General features: G+C 42.7%; 1 protein-coding gene across 1 annotated transcript in view; it reads left to right on the top strand.

Annotated features, from left to right (window-relative positions):
- Positions 1 to 17,172, top strand: part of sept7b (septin 7b) — a 29,743-nt gene extending 12,571 nt beyond the window's left edge. The window contains exons 3-14 of the mRNA XM_036538360.1: positions 2,318 to 2,424; positions 7,759 to 7,859; positions 7,939 to 8,073; positions 10,014 to 10,131; positions 10,975 to 11,067; positions 11,605 to 11,701; positions 13,108 to 13,159; positions 13,420 to 13,545; positions 14,277 to 14,297; positions 15,059 to 15,194; positions 15,605 to 15,750; positions 16,150 to 17,172. Coding sequence (XP_036394253.1) covers positions 2,318 to 2,424; positions 7,759 to 7,859; positions 7,939 to 8,073; positions 10,014 to 10,131; positions 10,975 to 11,067; positions 11,605 to 11,701; positions 13,108 to 13,159; positions 13,420 to 13,545; positions 14,277 to 14,297; positions 15,059 to 15,194; positions 15,605 to 15,750; positions 16,150 to 16,186 — 1,169 coding nt within the window. The 3' untranslated portion in view covers positions 16,187 to 17,172. The remainder of the gene's footprint in view (positions 1 to 2,317; positions 2,425 to 7,758; positions 7,860 to 7,938; positions 8,074 to 10,013; positions 10,132 to 10,974; positions 11,068 to 11,604; positions 11,702 to 13,107; positions 13,160 to 13,419; positions 13,546 to 14,276; positions 14,298 to 15,058; positions 15,195 to 15,604; positions 15,751 to 16,149) is intronic.
- Positions 17,173 to 21,599: the final 4,427 nt, after the last annotated feature.

Genomic DNA, 21,599 nt, shown 5'->3' with positions numbered 1-21,599 from the left:
AAAGGAAATGTGCTGGCTGCTGACAGTCGCCTGGCCAGGCACCCGCTTTACTGTGAAGCCCTCCTCTGGTGGTTGTTGCTATAGATCTCTCTGTATGTCGTTATAGCTGCTGTGCAGTCAAATCTGTGCAGCTGGAAAGGGTCAATTTTGCAATACTGTGTGTATTATTTCACATTAATGTCCCGGCCATGTCTTTTGTAGGCGTTTTGTTCATGGGAGGAAAAGCTTGGACAGTTGCTTTGACAACCCATTACACAAATCAGCCTATCTATTCAGAAGAGTAGACTGAGTGTCCCTGCATGTTAGCCCTCATTGCACTGTTCCTGCACACTCAGCCTTTGGTGCCTGCAGTGCGTGGGAGTTTTTCACTGCAGTTTTCATTACAATTCGCATCGTTTTCTATCCTCACCTCACCTCATGTTCATGGCTCATGGAATGGACTTGCGAGACAAGGTGCTAATCAGAGGTTTGACATGTGCCGTCAGATGCGGACCTCATTTTTAATCAATTTAGTTATGAATACTGTAGCGGTCTGAACACATCAGAGTCTGATTTCTTAATTAAACAGCCGTGTTGTTGTCATCCATGCCCTGAAGAATAGCTCTGGCCCTCTTCCACATGTTTTCCATCTTGTGTCAGTATTCTGCTGGAATTGATTTCCTCTCTGCGAAAGGTCAGGCAGCACGCAGCGCTGGGTCAGGCGCCTTTCTTTTTTCTGAAGATTAATGATGAGAAAAGGAAGGTGTGAGACCAGGGGTGTTTCCCCCCCACACCTGTCATTGCTCCTTCTCTGTAATTGAACTCCGTCAGCGGTGGGAAGCCTCCCGGTCATTCCCACGTCCCTGATCCCGTGTGCCGTTAATAATGCCCGGGTCTTTGTCTCACTCTGCCAGCAGCTCGTCCTGCCTGTGCTGCTCATGCCAGCAGTGGCCTCTGCCAGCAATGGCTAATTCAGGTTAATGATGCGGCTTCACCTCGCTGTGTGAGAGGCTGTGCATTATCAGCCCGACCGATCTGTGCTGAGCTCCTGGCTGATGTCCACAATGCTGAGAGTCACTCTGCTTCTCCCTGGCTGTACCAAGGTCTCCTGTGCAGACATTGTGCAGATATCTGTCTTGTACGTCCTTCCTGTGTCAGAGTTCCATTTTCTCCTAACCTAAACTGACATTTTTATGACTGTAGCATTCTAATCTGCTTTTCATACAAGACCACAAGACTCATTCCAGTGAAACGCAGTAGGACAAGTGGGCCTCAATCTTACAAAAAAAATGACACTCACATTCTCATAGAGACCATTAAATATTTCTGTTATGTTTGTGAGGTCAGTGTGGCCGTAGCCGTATGGAAACTATTTTTGTTGGAGAGCCTCTTTTGGGGAGAACATGCTCCTTGGCACTGCCGCCACCACATCCCCCTCCCCACGCTCCCTCTCTCTTACACACAGTCGGCCCACAGCGGCTCGTACGCGGCTGGCTGGATGGCGGCTCGTTAAAGGTCAGACCCAAACGCAGCGCTCTGTGACAGCACGCGCTCACACTGCCCCCATTGTTTCTGTCAGGATGGGCATGGAAATCAAGCGCACAAAGGTAATCAGAGCTGGAGACATGGAATCACACAGCAGGCATTATACAATGGCCGTGTTTCACCCTCCGCATTAACATTCAGGACCGTTCCCTTACTCCGCTCAGTGAGCGAGATTTTACTGCGGCTGTTCTCAGGACACTTCAGGAGCAGACATGATCTCACGAGCTCTTATCTTTAGATCTTATTTTAACACTTAAAGAATGTGTTTAATTCAAAATGTCTCTCAGTGCAGATAGTGTGCAGATAACTGGCAGGAGTACAGATTAAATGTAACCGCAGTGCCCCTTGTGCGTAACTCTGAGAAAGGAATGTAAGCAAATGTTACTTCTTTCCTTTTCTTACATTTCGTGTTCATTTTAGTGGTTGCTGAAGTGATGGTGTCCAAGAACCCCCCAAAAAAATAATACCTCGCTGAGTGTTTGCAAAGTTAAGAACATGGTGCATTGTGTTGATTGCATTTGGCAGTTTTTATCAGAATTTATCAAATTTTCAGTTTGTTTTTTATCCTGCAGCTTAAAGCACCGATTAATAAACAGAGAAAGGAGAAAATATCCTTGACGTCCTTGTCAGTGTTTGACTATCAACCTCCTATTAGAGCATGCTGTTGTACATTAGTTTACATAGTTTTGAAAGTATTAACAATCATATTAGCGCCTCTAATTGGTATCAGAAAGGATGGAATGTTATTGTAAGTATAATCATGTGTCTCACCCCTTATTTGTCTTCTTTTTAGGGGAATCTGGTTTGGGGAAGTCTACGTTGATCAACTCGCTGTTCCTTACAGACTTGTATTCTCCAGAATACCCTGGACCTTCACACAGAATAAAGAAGACTGTGCAGGTGATCACATGACCAGCTCTTGTAGCTCTACATATTTCATTCTCTCCCTTGCTCTTTATTTTTAGATGTATCTACTAAAGTTCACTTTATCAGCATGACAAATATATATTTATGTTGGCAAGTAAAGTTTAAACAGGTCTTTTTTATGAATAATGTCATTTAAGATTGTTGACTTAAATTGATGAACTAATGAACATACTGGTATAAACACTGTAAAGATTACTTTTGCTTCCCTTCCAGATTTCATCATTTTTAGTAGAACTATTGCAATTGAGAGAGGTTTCTGTTGACCTTGTTGTGAACTTGTTTTTGTCATACATGCTCAGATCTGCTTGTTGATGTCTGAGTTCCTGCATGAGGAGAGCATGATTCGATTTACAAAATGTAATATTCCTCTTCTCTCTCCCTTACATCTGGCTGACCCTCAGTTAATGCCAGGATGAACATCTGTACTGATTTGGCCTTGAACTTTCACCAGTAGCAGCTCTGGGTTACCTGTGAGCTATACCCAATACATACTGTAATTACAGTTTATTGAGTCTTCATGAACCTCACAGTGGGTGGAGGTACCATGTACTGTCAGTGGTTGACTTTTAAACCAACCAAAGGGCTGTTCCCTGAAAACTGGGATTGGTAAAGAATCGTGATAAGATTGTGGATCGTGATCCTGCCTGAAAAAAATTGTGGTGATATTTTTGCCATATCGCCCACCCCTACTTTTCCATAACTGATGGGTAACTGCTGGTGTTGCAGAGCACAATCACTCATCAACAGGCCTCCTCTGAACACACTGAGCTCAAAGAGCAGTTCCACCCATCTGCAAAACAGGTTATGCGTCAAAGTAAACTGGAGACCTCTTCCTTTATCGGGTTGTTGTTGTGTGCTGAGAGATGATTCTTAGCGACACAATTAAAAGTGTGAAATGTAGGCTTTTCAGCTTTATTCTGGGGCGTACATGTTAGCTGAAGATCAAGGTCAAGATAATCCACTGCTTGTGGTGACTGAGTGAGTAACATAATACAGAAAGTTATAGGCTGACCTCAGCTGCACACAGCGGTGGAACGGTTGAAAATGACAAGTCCTGCAAGTCCTGATTTCCTCTTCGTTGTTCATATCTCTTTAGACTATTATTTTTGAAAAATATTTTCCATTGAAACTGAAATTTTCTGAAGCAGGTTAGGTCAACCGTGCTAATCTTGGCAGTAGGTGCTATAAGCTTTGTGATCCACTGTGAGGCAGAACAAGAGAAGAGTAGAATTATTGTTGTTGTACGCTTTACCTTTTTTTTTTTGAATAGTAAAAAAAATGGTAATCGCTCAAATGTGTTAAGGTGGAGCACACACACACTGTGAATAACATCCCCAGTGTACTTTTGGCTCGGACTGGTCTTCTGCTTCTGTCAGAGCCAGGCGCGGTATGCCTCATGGCCTGAGCCGTCCGCGGAGGCCGGGATTTATGCGCGCCACCACAGACATCGGCTCGTGAGCCCAGCATAGCTCAGTGCTGAGGCTTCCCAGGCGCGGTGGCGATAATTGGGGGTTGCGCACGGGTGTTTCCCCTGGTAGAGACTTCATACCTGCTTCACACAGACCAAAAGCATTTCCTCACACGTCCCTCTGCATAGGCGCGGCTACATTTGGGTGTTTTTCAAAACGCGCACATTGAAGATGATCAAAGCCCTGAAAAGTAGCTGCAGTAGGTTTCCGTGTCTTGGTATAAAGAGGCCTGAGTAGTATGTTTCTGTACGCACAGCACATAACATTTATCCACCTATCCACCTTTAAGGTAGACCCTTTTCCTAATAAAAACAATGGTGTTTCCACCAAACATACACACCGCGTGCTTCAGTTTGGTGTGTGTTAGCCTTCAGTATGTACAGTAACCTCAGAGGTGTTGCACCCTCTGCATTTCTGGTTCCACAGCATAGCTGGCTAATGGTGCAGCATTATGCCGTGCGTGTAACAACATGCAGCCTGGATAAGCGTCACCCGTTTCATCTCGTGATGCACGAATCCAGTTCATTAGGTCCGTGCTGCCTGTACCCTACAAGGTCAGTGGCGGTTGTTTGCCTGGTAATTGTGTCTTCGCAGCATGCATGTTTCCTAACTTTATTTTTTCACTGCAGTTTTCAACTTAACTTTCCATCGTGTGTTTGGGAAGGTTTACCTCCTTCCTGTTCTTATAAAAACTCTGAGTAGTCCGGCAGTAGAGAAGGAGAGAGAAGGTGCGCGTGTTGTTTTTGCTAGTGCCAGTGCCAAGAGATGAGACGCATCCACCCTGAGCCTTGTTTGCTCTCTGCAGTGCTTGTTATGGTTCCCTTTCAGTCTCCCCAGTTCAGATTTGTCACATCTCTCAATCCTGAAATCTTCGTAATCCTTTAAGTGCCCAGCGGGGGTCTGTTTACAGTCTGCACTAATTTGTTTCCAGGATTTTTTTTAAATCCCCGTGGTACTTTCTGTGCTCAGTCATAATCTCAATAAACATGAATGAATGATTGTTGCGGAATAATTTCTGTGTATTATTTTCCTGCTTTTGGGAGTTGGGACGGGAGCGAGAGCCTTTTGCGCGCAACACTATAATTACATTCCGAGTGATTGCAGTTCCTCTCATAGTCGTCAGCTGCAGAGAAAAGGGAAGGAGAAGAGCAAGGGCTGTAGTGGGTCAGTTTAAGTGTGGGTGTATTCATTTGATAGCACAGGAACATTCTGAAAGTAAAGGCTGCGTGGTTCATGGACTGGGGTGTTTCTTCAGGAAACAGCAGTGCGTGGAGGGCCACATCCGCTGTCCTTTTCCTGTTGCACGCATCCAGAATTCATTGAATGAGTAGGACCTACTGGCAGCAGCAGAATTGTTCAGAACTGCAACTGGTATTACACTGCACCACAGCTGGACAAACAGACATCCTTACTTGTTGCCGCACAAGAGTGGCCTCGATGTTCCTCTGACCTTGACTGCTGTCTCAGTTATTCATGACAGAAGAGTCTCAAATCTGTCCTATTTAACCCCTGACACTTTTTATGCCCAGTCGTTGTGTGTTTGTTGCGTGACCGTGGCTGACCTTGGTTGAACAGCTGTTTCTCTCATGTGGCACAAAAATCATCTGGAACTTTATTGGTTAGGGCAACTGGCAGTTTAAAAGAATAATGTATTTTTCATGTGCTTTGTGTCGGATGTATTTATCTTTTGCTGTATTTAACAATGTAACAATTGAATCATGTAATGCAGATCACTGTCAAACCTTTTGTCATACACCTTGCTGCAAACAGTTGTAGCATGTTTGTTTCTCTTGCTAGACAGACTTATTTGAATCTTGAACACAAGGTTGCTGTCGAGCAGTTGGGTCGGTGTTGGGATTGTACCAGAAGAGAGCTTTCGACGAATCCTGTGTTGTAGTCTCATTGGAGTTAAAGGTGATGTTGGTGACAGGATCAGGATTTGCACAGGGATTTTAAAGGATTCCTGCATGTGCCGTAAGTGGGTCATGTGCCCAACTGTGCCGAGAGTAAAAGACTGAAGAATCTCTTCCAAGTAGCACCAGGTGTTAGAGAGCATGTGTCGTCACGCACATCCTATAAAAGGTCTGTTTACATTCCTGCTCCGAAGACTGCATTAATCAGTATTTGTCTTCATTGACATGAAGATTACATTATCACTGTTATTTTTTTTTCTGTTCTGAAGCCTAAACGTCTCACAATAATGTACCTAATTCTGTACTCACCCTGTAATATTTTTTTATAGACCATTGGATCAATGATATGCCTTATCTCTTGCATTTGAGAACTTTGTTGTAGTATTCAATCTGCTGTGAGCAATTGTTTATAGCTTCTTTGTCTTTGGAGCGGTGAATTACAACTGAGGTTGATGGCATATCCACATGAAACTGCAATCAGTGGGATAAGCATGCTGTTACAAAGGGTTTTAGCCACATTTTCAGTCATTTCTAAAACAGGAAGTCTACCTTTGGTGTTTCTAAAACCCTATAGCTAGCTAGACTGAAGAAAACAGTAGGGTGAAATAGTAAATGAATGTCCAGGGATCAAATAGTAAGTATTCCATTCTTTTCTGTGATTACTTGGTGTGCAGTTTAAACATCAGAATGTGTTTGTTCTTTACTTGTTGCTTCCAAAATAAATACATTGAAAGCAGCAGCCATATATTAACTGCTAGTCAGCAGGTTTAGTTCCTTTGTGTCAGGTCATTCTACTGAGGTATTTCACATTGAGAATGCCTTGAGGGTTTCTGTCAATAAGGAGCATTAGAGCTTAAACCCAAAAGGGCTTCAGAGTGTGGTAATAGATGTCACAATGAGGAAATCTTTCAGGTTTTTTGGTTGCCTGCCTATGATACGTTGCATCACAGAAATTTATTCAAGTAGCTTCCCTGTTTTGCTGACAAAATGATTAAGTATTCAGTGTATCATTCCAGAAGAAACTGAGGCCTGTGTTGTTTCCTTGGAATTTAATCTTGTAACATAGTAACTGCTGCTCCCAAGTTAACTCCCACACTACATTTGAACTGAGGTGGGAAAGTTCATGCAACATATTACAATTTTCTAATTGTTTTTGTTTGCTGACTTTCTTAAACATAATTGTTTTAGATGAAAACTTGTTGAAATATTCTGTTAATAAGAATATTAATAAAAGTAAGCACATAGCCCCACTGAAGCAATTTCATTTTTTAACTGCTCATATGCAATTGAAATTTTTCCACCCACCTACGTTTCCTTATTGGCCACTGTAGAATGAGTACTGAAGCTCAGTAGATAAAGCTAAATGTCAGCATTTGAACAATGTATTTCAGTGTGGCTATTGTGTATTATAGTCTTCAGATAGTGGTTTAGTTTGTCCTGACATGAGTCTGTAAACCATGAGCCCTGGAGTCAGAATGAGAGGGGCGGGTTGGTGGGAAAGGGGGACGACAGGGAAAAGGAAGTGCCGAATAGGTCAGCCGAGGCAGGAGCGTTACATAGGGCTGGCTTCCAATTTTACGCTCATGACATTAGTGCTTACAATGTGCAGGGCAGGGTTCTGTGTTAGATAATAATAAATTACAAGCCATAACAACATTTCTTGTCCTTCCAAGTGATGGATGACTTATGGAAACCCTGGCCAGATCAGAACTTTATCCTTGTTGCTTATTACGAAAGTACAGCATCAAGTAGGGTGGCAGTCTATGTGCAAAAAAAAATGTTTGTGACCACACACTGAATCAAACGTTTGCTTTTGTTACAGCTTCAGTTTTATATTTGGCGTCTCCTTGCAGAGGAAATTCAGTTCCTTCTGTGAAGTTACCGGGAATGGTGTTAATCACGGATTTTATTCCATTTCTTCCCAGGTGGAACAGTCCAAGGTGTTGGTGAAGGAAGGTGGGGTCCAGCTACTCCTTACAATAGTGGACACCCCGGGCTTCGGAGATGCTGTCGACAACAGTAACTGGTAGGCGTGCTCCGTCACCTTCGATCCGGACGTGTGGGTGTGTCGTTCTCCGGGTGACGGCGCGTGCTCTCTCTTGCAGCTGGCAGCCTGTCATTGACCACATCGACAGCAAGTTCGAGGATTACCTCAACGCAGAGTCCCGTGTGAACAGACGACAGATGCCAGACAACCGAGTGCATTGCTGCCTGTACTTCATCGCCCCCTCGGGACACGGGTACGTTCTGTGGCTTATGACATCAGTATAGCGTAAAGATACCCGTAACAGATACTGACTCCAGAGGTAAAAACCATTCAAGTAAATATTCAGCACACAATAATGAATTTTTATATACGTTTTAAGTCATTTACTTGTTTATGTAGTGATCCCTAGCTGCTGCTTGGCGAGAAAAATAGTAAATGTTAAAGATGACTCAGGAAAATATGTTATGCAGTCCCTTTTTAGTCCTGGAGTACTGGATGATTATTCGGTACTCTGTACTTCACCAGACTTCGCTCCATGGAAGTCTCTACACTGTTTTACATTGGAGTGAGGATGCAGAATGCATTGTCATGAAACGTGAACAATGGATTTTAATCATTTAGTGTTTATACATAATGAAATGTATGGAAAAGGGAATACTATTTTAATTCATTTTCCTTTACTTGCTGACATACAAATACCATGGCTTGGGTTAATACTCCAAGTTGCTTAATGAACAACAGTTTTGTTGAACGGCAAAGGAGACATGAAGCTGGTTACTCCTCAGATTATTTTATTTGGCGCTTTTGGGTCTATCCTGTGATCAGCAGGGCCCCCCCCCCCCACCACCATCACCCCGTTTTTACAGTGGACTGTTTTGTAGTCTGAACAATAAAGGTTCCCAGGGACCTTGGCTCTGCATCCAGGGAGACATTGCGAGGCAGTGCGCCCTGGCCCTGGTGTTACCCAGGAGATGACACGCCCGCTCTGTGGGACATTGTGTCCCGGACAATCCTCCCCTCAGAGGGCCAGCTGTCTGTCATCATCGGGGACGGTCAGCAGCGTATGTCATCCTGACGCTGCCCAGTACCTCTCTGCTTTCTGTTCCGTCTGAGCGCGTTGCACAAGGAGCTTTTCCCCAGTGGTGCGGAAGAATGTGAGCTGGCCTTCCAGACACAAATCACTTGTTGCTCTGTAAACAGGGGGCCTGCACCAAAAGACCAGTTTAGCGAAGTGCTCATTGAACGCCTTCAGCCTCTGAAAAATCAGCTGTAGTGTACCTCACAATTGCTTTCAGCATTTTTACCTCACTGCTGCTTGTTGTGAAGCTTTATTATGCAGAAAAGCCAGCAAGTGCTTGAAATTGAACCTCAGGGAAAATGTTCGCTTGAAAGTATAGAGCATACACCAAGTCAGTGGCCTTCATCTATGAGTTCTTAGGTCTTGATGTGCACCCAACCACAGAAACTAGAGTTTAATCTTAGACCCACCCTACTGGCTTCTTAAAAGGGTTTCATGGTAAGTGAATGGGGAAACCATGAAGCCAGTCTTTTTTTTTTAAAAACATTTCCATACTGGCTTTGTCTCATGTGCTTGTGCACCAGCAGAATGTAAGGATCAGGTGCACTGGTTGTGTTCATGTTGTCAGACACTACTTTAGGGAAAGGAGCTGACAGCACCTTCAGTTTGAGTGATGGATCATTAATCAGAATTACAAGCATCCGTAACTTGTTGCATTGTTTTACTACATTAAATTTAGCACTCATTATAAATATTTCAAATAAGGAGTTATAACTCTACTGTCTTGACAGTCTTCAAGCGGATATATCTTTTTTTTTTTTATTTTGGGTAGTCAAATATTGTCACGTGCTGGTATTCATAAAAAGATTGATTGAACCGTGTATATTGGAAGGTTGAAGAGATTCCATAGAAAATGTTTTGCCGGTGTGGTGTGCATTGGTTATAAACCTAGTGCAGTATCTAAATGTGTTATTGCATTTGCAGTTATGCAAAAAAAGAACTTCATTGATAGTAATATATCTGTATCATTTGACAGTGGTCCAGTGTTTCTGTGTATGGTATTAATATTTTGAACAGTATGAAAAATGTATACTCCAGTAAAAACGCAGTGCTTGAAAAGAGTTTTATTAATCTCTGTGACACATATTCATGGAACCTCCTTTGAACTCCCACAGACTGAAACCGCTGGACATCGAGTTCATGAAACGGTTACACGAGAAAGTGAACATCATTCCTCTCATTGCCAAAGCCGATACTCTCACTCCTGAGGAGTGCCAACAGTTCAAGAAGCAGGTCAGTGTGCAGCGTGCTGTGTGTTCATTTAGCTCACATACCCGACACCTTTATTCTTTGTTTTCAGAGCATTAGAAAAGCCCCATATCAAATCATAATCATAGGCTTGTTGGCCGTCAATAAATTTAGTGCTACACATTTACAGCGTGTACGCATTTAGTGTGTGTTGTGTGAGTGTGCATATGATTTGTTTTCAGTTTCCCTCTCCCATGGAGTGATTTGTCGTTAAGGTCTCTGAGAGTCTCTTCAGCTCTGATACTGGTGGCACAAACACGGCCATCTGTCTGTTATAGAATAACCATAGGAGGAGATAGGCCAAGGACCACGTTCCTTTTGTTCTTCAGAGGCAGGAAAGGAGACACTGTCAACTTGAAAAGATAACCAGTAAAAACATGCACAGCATTTCCTCTCTACACTGCACCTGCATGCATGGCCTCTTCAGCAGTGCCACGTTTCATATGACCTGCTCAGAACATCAGGGCTAAATTGTGTCCTCATGTACTTGCTGAATTTGAGGCTTTAACTTAGATCAAATTCATATCAGTTCTGAACACACCAGAATGAAGATTAAACGTAGTTAAACGATTGTCAGAATACTTTTAAAAGCAGATGAGCCAGCTAAAGCAGTTCCCCAAGAACTGGTTGCTTATGATTCTATTAATGTCAGTTTAAAATTGGAAGCTGCCATCAACACAAAGCAAATCCAAAGATGGGTGGCCCCAGGCTTCGTTGGTTGATTTTTTTTTTTTTTTTTTTTTTTTTTTTTTTTTGTCAGTCATTGGAGGATTCAGGGTCAATCCACCACAGAGTTGTGCTGTATCCTTACTCTCTTCTCTCCCGCAGATCATGAGGGAAATCCAGGAGCACAAAATCAAGATCTACGAGTTCCCAGAGACAGACGATGAAGAGGAGAATAAGCTGGTGAAGAAGATCAAGGTAGAAACCCACGTGCATGACACACCAGATGAGGTCGTGCTGTCGCTTGGCAAGCTCGGCCCCAGCCCCCACAGTCAGTCTAATCAATAAGATGTGCGTGAGTGTTCCAAGTGTCAGTGACCTTGAGAGGACCGTGTCCGAGGGACCACGCTGTTTGAAAGTGAAGCCCTAGGGGATGTTATTTTTGTCAGTAGTGGCCTGTTCCATTTCCTGTGTTACTGAGAGTCCTTCAGGGCTTTGCAGTGACATCACTCTGACACACATTAGGCCAGCTGGAGAGAATATACTACAGTGCTGTTCACACATTGTCTTTGTGCAAGGTGTCAATAATTGTCACATATTCATGTAACTTTTTTTTTTAAAGTATACCAGATTAAGCACAGGCCAAAGGTATGGCAGCAGTGTCCCTCTGAAGATATCAGGGGACAACCCTCCAGTAGGACTCTTATATCCTCAGTAGTGCTCCGTGCTGCTGCACCCTTACGAATGTACTGTGATGTGATTCTTAAATGGTGGAAAACCGTCTTCTCGTCACAGGATCGTTTACCTCTGGCTGTCGTTGGTAGCAACACAATCATCGAGGTGAATGGGAAGAGGGTCAGAGGAAGGCAGTACCCTTGGGGTGTGGCGGAAGGTAAATGAGGAAGCAAACGTCATGAGACCAGTTTGTGTTTATGTCTATGACTCCCTGACCTGAAAGCTGCTTTATGCCACTGCTCTCAGTGAATAGTGAACGTCTTTCATCACTCTTTTAAATGATTCTCTTTTCGAGGTGATTGTGGGAGAGTTAAGGGTTCTGCGGACACATCCTAGTTGAACTTGCTGCTGTAAAAGCAATGACTGCAGACCCAGTCACAACCAAGTTTCTGCAAGCGACAAGCCCATACGGCTCACATTACACTAACATGATTCCTTCCTGCTGGCCTGGTGACCAGCTCTTAACTTGTTTACTCTACATGCGCTATCTTCCCTGCTCAATTAAAATTCCTGGCTGCTGAAGAGACTTCCATCAGAGTGGGAGATAGAAGCCTAAATTCAGCATTAGTAGTGTTTCTGCTATTAGCTGTGGGCCTGCATGGAGGAGGGGAGTCAGAGCAGTTTGTTTGAAATGCACGATTGGGCTGCTTTAGATAAAGGACATGTCAGCAAGAGACCAAACAGAGTTCCATTTACTTGGATGTTTGGAGGTTATGTAACGATTGATCCGTTTCACTTGAATGAGACTTTATGCCATTATCAGGTTTACGGTAACGTCACTTATCTCACGCGGTGAGTAGGTGATGTAGGCGTTCCTGGATGAAAATGACAGGCACCATATTGTGCGAGTATTAATAGCTTGTGACATAAAGGTCATGGAATGTCTGGCCACAAACAGAACATTTGTGGTGCAGCTGAAGGTCCAACTAAGAAACTTGGAGTAGAAGACTATGAGCAGCCACATAGATGTGAATTATATAGACACCCCTCCCATTCTCATTTTCTGTGCTGGTGGGATGTGCTACAGCAAGTATTCTTGGGCAATCTTGGGAGAAAGGCATTAAATAATTTCTGTTTTTTTTCTACACTTATGGTTGTGCATATGTTCAATCGTTCCTCCGTTGCCCTAGTTGAGAGGACAAGGCCTTCTGTGATCACTTGCTCCCTCTAGTGGATAAACTGTGCAAATAGCTGTGAGCTCATGGTTAGTGCAGGCAAGATTTTGAAATTCACACCAAATACCAGCGGAACAAAAAAGGGAAAATTGTGCTGTCTGTAAACGTGTGTTATTAAAATCAGCAAACATGACAGTATGAATGACATTTGCACAGGGCTTTATTACTAGTTTATTACAGGCTTGCTTTCAGTGGAAAGTGCAGGTAGTCTACATCACATGTAGACGAGAGAGATCGACATCAAAGAAATTTGCTCAGTCTAAATAGCTTTGTGTTGGTGTTGATGTAGTCATTTCATGTGTCAGTCTTTTGATTGCTCTCTCAGGCTGTCCTTGAGACTGTGTGCGTCTGTGCATGTTTGATTCTGATCCCTGTTCTTCATCTACAGTGGAGAATGGAGAGCACTGTGATTTCACTATCCTAAGAAACATGCTGATCAGGTACCAATCCGTCCGTCTTCAATGAATTTTTATTAAAACTGTTTAACCACTAATGCAGTAACTAATAAGAAGTGATTAACTGGTATCATGTCTTGACACAAAACGATTAGTGACAATAAAAGTGTAAGGTAATGGGAGCACTTTGCAAGAATGCCAAGTAACCATAAAGTGTAATTATGAATGGACAGCATTTATTAAAGTACAGTATCATGTGAGTGCTTGGTGATTGACAGGGGTCCCTTGCTTGTATTTGTTTCCAGGACCCACATGCAGGACCTAAAGGACGTGACCAATAATGTTCACTATGAGAATTACAGGAGCAGGAAGCTGGCGGCCGTTACTTACAACGGAGTGGACAATAATAAGAGCAAGGGCCAGCTCACCAAGTGAGTATGAGAGTTCAGTGCTGAGCTCACCCTGAATGTGTCAACATGCAGTGCGTTCAGAGCTTCTCTCTTTGCAAATGTTAATTGTTGACGAAGTGACTTGCATAGCAGTATTTGGGGAATTTATCCTCACCTCGTATATGACTTTACGACGCGCATTTAAAGTGACATGTCATTGTTGACTGTAAAGCAAACTGATGATGTTCGTGATATGTAGAAAAGGGGCAGTGTGTACGCCTCACTAGCCATGCCCCCAGTGCCCGAAGGCGGATCGGTCAGGTCAGCACGGGAAGGAAAACAAGAGGTCAAAGGCCCGGTCTTTAACCCTAACCCCACTGCTACCTCCGTATGGGCCAGCACAGGCTAATCCCGACACAATGCTGCTCCACACTAAAGCAGAGCCAAGCTTAACCCTCAGCAGCACAGCAGAAAATGAGGCGCCAAAGAGAATGTGGGACACACCGCTGCTCTTCACCACACCGGTGCTAACACAGCAGCTACACAGTCCTCAGGCACTACTAATCCAGAGCCTGCACTCTGTGTGCTCTGTTTAAAGTGCTGGACCTGAGCTCACTGTTAATTTGTTCTTTTTTTGTGCTTTTGCAGCAAAATAATACCCAATTTGTTGTCCCCCTCACTTTTAATACCTTTTATGTGAATGGATGCTTTTTTTTTTTTTTTAGTGCATGGTCTAATGTCAGCATGCTAAGTTTGTGTTTCTGTTTTTTTAGATTTGACACAGTTGAAGGCATGTAAGTGGTCATTTATGTTACTCCAAACCCTGATGTAAGATGATGGCTTTGATGATGCTTTCTCTCCTCCTGGGTGGATGATGTGTCCCCTGTTAGAGCTGACAGGTGGTATGCATGCTGCCCTCTCCCTTTCTCCTCTCAAGGCGTCTCAGAGCTTTCAAGAGGGGCCCAGGCACAGTTTTATATGTAAACTCAGCACAGGAATCAGGACACAGTGCTTCCTACTCCCACTAGTTCACTGTAAACATGGTTCTGTACTATACGGTTCTGCCTCATATCTCTACTGAGCAGGGTTGGTCGCTAATGCATTTTGTATGGTCGCTATGGAAATAACCGTTGCATTGATTTTGTAAACTGTATTCTGTTGATGGCAGCCTGGTCTTAGAGTTTACTGATACACTGCAAAAGCTTGAGTTACTAACACTGCCAGAGGGCTTGCTTGGCTCTGAGCTCTGGGCTCTTGGGACGTTCCACATCAAAGGTAAGGGTGCTGGTTCACTGTGGCTTTCCCCCTCTTCCTCTCTGCCTGTCGATGGATTATCAAGAAAATTGTGTAGTTTCTGCCCTGACAACTTGTTCGTTTAAGAATTGCAATTTTTGTTGGGAGTGGGAGAATTCTAACTCTTTAGCAGGGTGCAAATGAGGTGTCTAAGGGTAGAGATGGCATCGCTGAGTAGGGCGCCCCCTGGGGGCTGCAGGGCAGTTATTCCACAAAGGTGGCGGTAGTAAGTGGTGGTGGTTTGTGTGTGCGTCCCCTACAGGAGTCCTCTAGCCCAGATGGAGGAGGAGAGACGGGAACATGTGGCCAAGATGAAGAAGATGGAGATGGAGATGGAGCAGGTCTTCGAGATGAAAGTCAAGGAGAAAATCCAGAAGCTGAAAGACTCTGAGGCAGAGGTACTGTTCTGGACAGTTCAGAGATGCTTTTCAGGCTCACAGGCTGTTGGTGCTGCTTTTGATCCTGGAGAGCTGCAGGCTCCGGTGTCATCTGCTTCCTGAGTGATCCACATGCCCTTAATGTGTTAGCTGGTTTCAAGTAGCTGGTGGTGAATAATTGTACTGTCTTGCCCATGACGCTGCACACATGTCAGTTTGTGTCCCTGTCGAAGTGTCTGTCTTTCTATATGTCTGTCTCTGTGTATGTGTGTGCATCTGTGTGTATTTGTATGCCCCTAAGTGTTTGTGCGTCTCTAAGCGTGCACCTGTGTCTCTGGTGACATGCTGTTTGGTGCCTGTAAGGCACCATACCACTGGCCTTCCCGCTTGCGAGCGAGACTGATCCCTGTCTGTAACGTGTGCGGCTGCAGTTACAGCGACGCCATGAGCAGATGAAGAAGAACCTGGAGGCGCAGCACAAGGAGTTGGAGGAGAAACGGCGTCAATTTGAGGAGGACCGGGCCAGCTGGGAGGCACAGCAGCGTCAGCTGGAGCAGCAGAAAATGGACGCCTCCAGGTAAATCTCACCTGTCTCCACACGCTTTCAAATGCATACAGACAGTGGCAGTGTCTGGTTAAGGACCTTGGCTTTTAGCCACAAAGTTGCAGGTTCAGTTCCCGGTGGGTAACTGCCAGTGCACCCTTGAGTAATGTACTTCACTTGAATTCAGTAAATGCCCAGCTGTAGAGATTGATATCATGCACATTGACCTGGAAAGGGCATCTTTTGAGCAGATAAGTAATGTAACAACTGAAAGGCCCTGTACATTATGGTGGATCTCATGTATATTGTGCTTATGAGTTTATTTATGGCTGAGTGGAACATGTTTAGGGCACACCAATTCATTATTATCCGGTACAGAAATCATTTTTTATTAAATTATCTCTTTTTCTGTTGTCCCTCTCACTCTGTCAGGACCTTGGAGAAGAACAAAAAAAAGAAGATCTTTTAAAGTATTTGAGGAACACCGCTTTGTACTTGTTGCCAATTTTCCAGCCTGGACATCTGTGTTTCTTTCAACCAACAACACACCAGATCAGCTCAATATCACCTGCATGAGGGATGGCCAGAGCAGTGTTGTCTGTGGCCTCTGGGTTTGATGGGGAGTTTAACCACCATGAAACTTAGTCCAGCACAGGCTGAACCCACAAAAACTCGGTTTTACTTTTTTTTTTTTCCTTTTTCTATATTAAATAAAACATGTCTACCGTTATATGCAAAGAAAATGTCTAACTGTTGTACAATCATGTTTTGGTGGTTGATTGTTTACACAAAAAAAAATCCAGTTCTTCCATGATGTCAAAAAAGTATGGTGTTTCTGAACAAAATGCCGTAAACATTCTTCTTTTCTATGCTTCTTTGTCAAATATGCATAACACAGGAGATGTACTGAGCAGAGTCCTATACAGAGTATCCTAACACAAAACAAACCAACTCAAAAAGTCCACTCTCACATTCAAGCCGTGACGACAGGCACGATTAAGAGAAACTTCGAGGCTGAATTGCACCTCAGGCTTTTTTATAACATTGGTTATTGCTTTATCTCCCAAAAAGTAAGGCTTCTTTTATTTCTAGTAATTTAAATTATCTAACCTTGGACCGCCATGTATAACGTCATTAATGTAATGTTTCATTTAGTTTGGTTTCATTTTTTATATATATATGGCCCTGCTAAGTAATCTCAATTTTTGTAAGTTAGAAAACTCTGGGAGGATTGACCTGTTTGTTGACTGGTCAAGGTAGCTTCAGTAGGCATTTGAGAGTGAGTAAATAACTAAAAAGGCCGACTGTGAGTGTGTTGTTATGTCAGCATTGGGTTTTCCTGACCGTCAAAAGTCAACACCACATTTAGCTTTGTTCATGTACTGCATCTCTGTATTTTTAATTTTATTTTTCATTTGTATTGTACAAAGTCACGTAATAAACTTGTGATGATACAGGCCATGTTATTTGTATTGCTTCATTTATTCCGTTGAGAAAAATGCAGAAAACGGGAATTGAACAGGAATTAAGTTTGTACAAGCTAATTTTCCTTTTGGTTGAATATAATGTATCAAATTAAGCATTGCTTACTGTTGTATATGAGGATCCTTCATGTTTGTTTGAATATAATCCACCAGTGTATTTTGGAACAGTACATTTTACTGACAGGATTACAGTACCATTTTCTTCCAGCAGAGGGCAATGTATTAAAAGTTAATGATGTTTGATAAGCACATTAGTATTGCACAGGGCATATTCCCATAATTGATTCAAAAATTTTTCTTTTTTTCACACCACAGAGTACCTCAGTGTTACTGACAGTTGAGTCAGTAATTTCTCAAATAGTTTAATGTTTTTTGCTATAAATAAATCAATTTTTCCTAGCTAAATGATCATTTGAATACAAATTTGTTGAATTACAAAATTATTATTGTACATTGAGATACTTGAATGAGGCTAAATGAGGTTACGTAGTCTGTGTTTTCTGTACTGCTGGAACATGTTTATACCAGCAGCCCAGAAGTGATGTACCTTCCTCAAAGGGATGGCATAAATGTCCCTCAGTGTTCTCATAGAGAGTTAATCTGATTTACATGGTCCAGTGAGGTATTTATACATTTGTATCCTTGGGTTTCTAGGAGTATATTTCAATACAATGTCTTTGAGTACAGGGCAAAAATTATTATGATATTGAGACATGATACAGTGTTTACATTAAAAAAGAAAACGTACAGTAAACCATAAAAGCAAATGATTGTGTTCAATAAGTTGATGAGATCTCGGCCCCCCAGGAGAGGATAGCCAAGCCAACAGCCTGCTATTCAGTTTTTATCATTTTATGACTTCTGAATTTCTACAAATAAACATACTTTGTATTTGCACCACGCAATTTCAGTGTTCATTTCACTTACGTTCATATTTCCCTACGGTTTGTTTGCACCTCTTCCTCCCGCATAAGACTTGGTCAGAAACAGGACTTTGGCCTCAAATCAAAGGACCGCAGGGGGGTGCAGCCTGCTGTTCTGGCAGGGCACCAGTGCTCTTCTGTGAAACGGGGATGTTGTTTATCTAACCTGTCTGCTCATTGGTCAAAGTCATACCCTGCTCATCAGGCTTTGGGTCTCTCCCAATCGGTATCGGTCAGTTCAGATCTTCTGTGCCACAGACCATACAATGTGATATAGGCTGATTTTGTAAGGGTGTAAAACCATCAGCATATCGGTAGTTCTTTAAGGCCATCCAAGATGTACCTCCGATTGTCACTATTACATTTATGTTCACTTGTAAGTCAGAGACTGTTTATTGGTGTCTAAATGGTAAATTAAATACCTCCCTCATCTGTTCTGAATTCCTATGGAAGTTACAGTTTTCAGAGATACTGTCAGTTGGAGATGTCAGTTTGAGCCAAATTTATCCATAAATAAGTGACTTGCTCCACCATGGCTGGGCAAGCTGTGTCACAAAAACCTCTTACACTGGGAACAAAACTCATTGTAATTAGCAATTTCAGGCATTTAACATTACACAGATGTAGTGTCTGGATTTTGATTCAGAAGGTTTGTTCAGGTGTGCATACTGTACATATTTCTTGTAGTCTCCATGTACATCATTGCATCAAGTCTGACAGCAGTGAAGCAAGCTCTAATTTGTTTTAAACGATTTCATTATATCTAAATTCTGCATCTCATTACCTTAACCCATTCAGAATGACATTACTTACATTTAACATTTTGTTACTTCAATGAGGAATTGAAGGCAAACACCTTGCAATGTTGAAACCCACAACCTACTGGTCAGAAAGCAAATGTACCATACCCAGTCATACCATATGAAACAGAAAGCTCAGCTCTCAGCTCATGGTTGACTGTGTGGTCACTATTTTGTGCTGCACACAGCAGCATTGTTCAAAGTCTGACCCTTGTCCCATGACATTGCTCAATTTAAAACGGCCACAGTGATGCGGAGGGTCTGAGGGTTAAAGCTGGTTTACTGAGTCAGGGGTTTCTGAACAGAATCCAGAATCAACTGCTGTTATCATTGCATGCCCTGTTTATGCTTCCTTGTTGTTATGCCACAATAAGGAATCCCGTTATCTTGAAACCAGACACAATGAGGTCCACTCAATGTTATTGCATGACATTCTGAGCTTAGCACTGAATGTTCTCTTCCTAATGCAGCACTTTACAAGACTGGAGATCCTCCAACTCATTTAAATCAACCACAGGAGTCAACCATCCTGTCAGATACACTTCACTAACTATAAGCAAGTCACTGTGCACTACAGCTATCGAAAGTACCTCCAGGAACATGTGTGCACACATTAAACAAAGACTTGCATATGGCATTCCGTTTATCCCTAGCATTTTGTCCTTAGCTTTAAGTAATGAATCTGAACAAGTACTGTGTATCTAAAAAATTTTTCACACCATTGTGTGTTTGGTGGTTACTGAAATTAATTAAAACAAATAAGAAGAAAAAATAAGAAGAATAACTGTAATACGTTCTTACATCCTTACTCTAAGTTACGGACAAAACATAGTAGTAGTTCGAGTGAATGCTCACATATAGTTTCGATCCAGTGCAGTTCATTCTCCTCTCAGCTCGGTAACATTTACTGCGACCATGGACTGTTAAACGTGATGACAAATGGTTACCTGGTCGTGCTTTGCTGTTTCGTCTCTCATCACATGTTTCGGCCAAGTGATAAAATCTGTCTGTAAATTCCAAATGAGAACAGAGTCTGGGTTACAATAAAATGTGAATTTTAAGTGCAAAGAAACAGGCAGTAGCTTTTCATTCACAACCTGCAGTGGTCGTAGCAACACAGACTGGATACCTCACTCCACCTTCCTTAACATGTCTCAGTCCTTAGTGTAACAAGCTCACAGGATGTAGCCACAGACTTGACACAGGGATGTTAATTTTAAGTGTACTTCATTTAAATTATTGTCGCCAATTTAAATGCATTTTATTTCTGTGCTTTTTACAGTTTTGATACACAGTTTGCCACGATTTTACAGCAGACAACTTTCTGGGAGTTCCCACAGACCATCCAAATGGCACATGGAGTTCTATGTGGTACAGTGTGGATAAAAGGCTCAATAAGCTAATTTACTGCTGAATATTACTACTGGCAAAGGACAGACCATCAGTAAGAAACTTTATTCCAAATGCTGCCATAATCCATTACAAGATTCTATTCTATACCATATTAACCATTCTATGTTAAAGTCAGAGAATGGGCATTTTCAAGGACTGTTTCACAAGTCAGATTAATTTACCATTAGAAAACAAGGAAACAAGGGTTATAAAACCTGTCCTTCATGGCTTTGCTGACAGAAACAATGTCCAAGTAATTACATGCCTGGGAATCACCAATATAAGCAGTCCGTTCAGAGGAGTTTACCCCCGGGATCTGTTTATGAGACTACAGCATGCGCCCCTCAACCATCTGGAGACTTAATGTGCCTCCCCAATAGCTCCAACTCCCACTCGAAGACTGCAGGAACTTGTCAGGAGATCCATGTGGATGGTCAGAGTTGCTTGGCCCCACCTCTGAACCATTCCATCACAACGTCTCCCTCTAACACCACAACCAACCTCTATTATATAACAGAATTTACAACAGCCTCTTACGCCACTTTCTACAGTAGTGCTCCATTGGATGCCTGCCACTTCTTGCTGAACTTCATGCCTACCTTTCTGGTGGAACCAGGCATCTGCTTCCTGATTAATTTTGTGCCACAGCTGACAATGCAGGAAGGCTAATTTACTCCCGAGGAAGTGAAAGATCCTGTTTGGCAGTACCCCCCATAACTCTGTGTCTGGCCCAAACTTATGGGCAGAACGGGTTTTATAACTCACCTACTCAGCTTACAGTGAGCTGAACAATTTCTGTGTATGTCTGTGCACTCTCGCAAGAGCGAGACATGGACTGATTGTTAACGTCACTGTTTACTCTGCCACACAATACAGTGCAGACTAGTCAGACAGAAATCACAGCACCAAACATCACATCCCTATTGTTATCAGAAGATAACATTTATGTTGTCATCTGTATTCTGTCAGCTTTAGCTTGTGCTATAGAAACTGACCCTTTGTTTGACCAAAGTCCTATTACATCATTGGGGCAGTTTACTGAGAATTCTCGCTCTCTCTACCCTGTCCCCCCAACTCTCTCTCTCTCTTTATTGGCCTTGTTTTTCACTCTCTGTGTGCTCCAATGTTCTGTGGCACTGACCCAGTTTTGGAGCTCAGATGGGATTGCATTACATGCTGAAAATATGGCCCATGGAGCAGCTTGGTTCATTAAACCCAGAAGATAAAGTTGGTGGGAGAGGTTCTGGCCTGATAAAATGGCTACAAGAGTCTAGTCACCTCCT

Source organism: Megalops cyprinoides, chromosome 10, assembly GCF_013368585.1.
Source record: "Megalops cyprinoides isolate fMegCyp1 chromosome 10, fMegCyp1.pri, whole genome shotgun sequence".
NCBI lineage: Eukaryota > Metazoa > Chordata > Actinopteri > Elopiformes > Megalopidae > Megalops > Megalops cyprinoides.
Note: the sequence above shows the minus strand (reverse complement) of the source record. Positions and strands in the feature narration are given on the sequence as shown.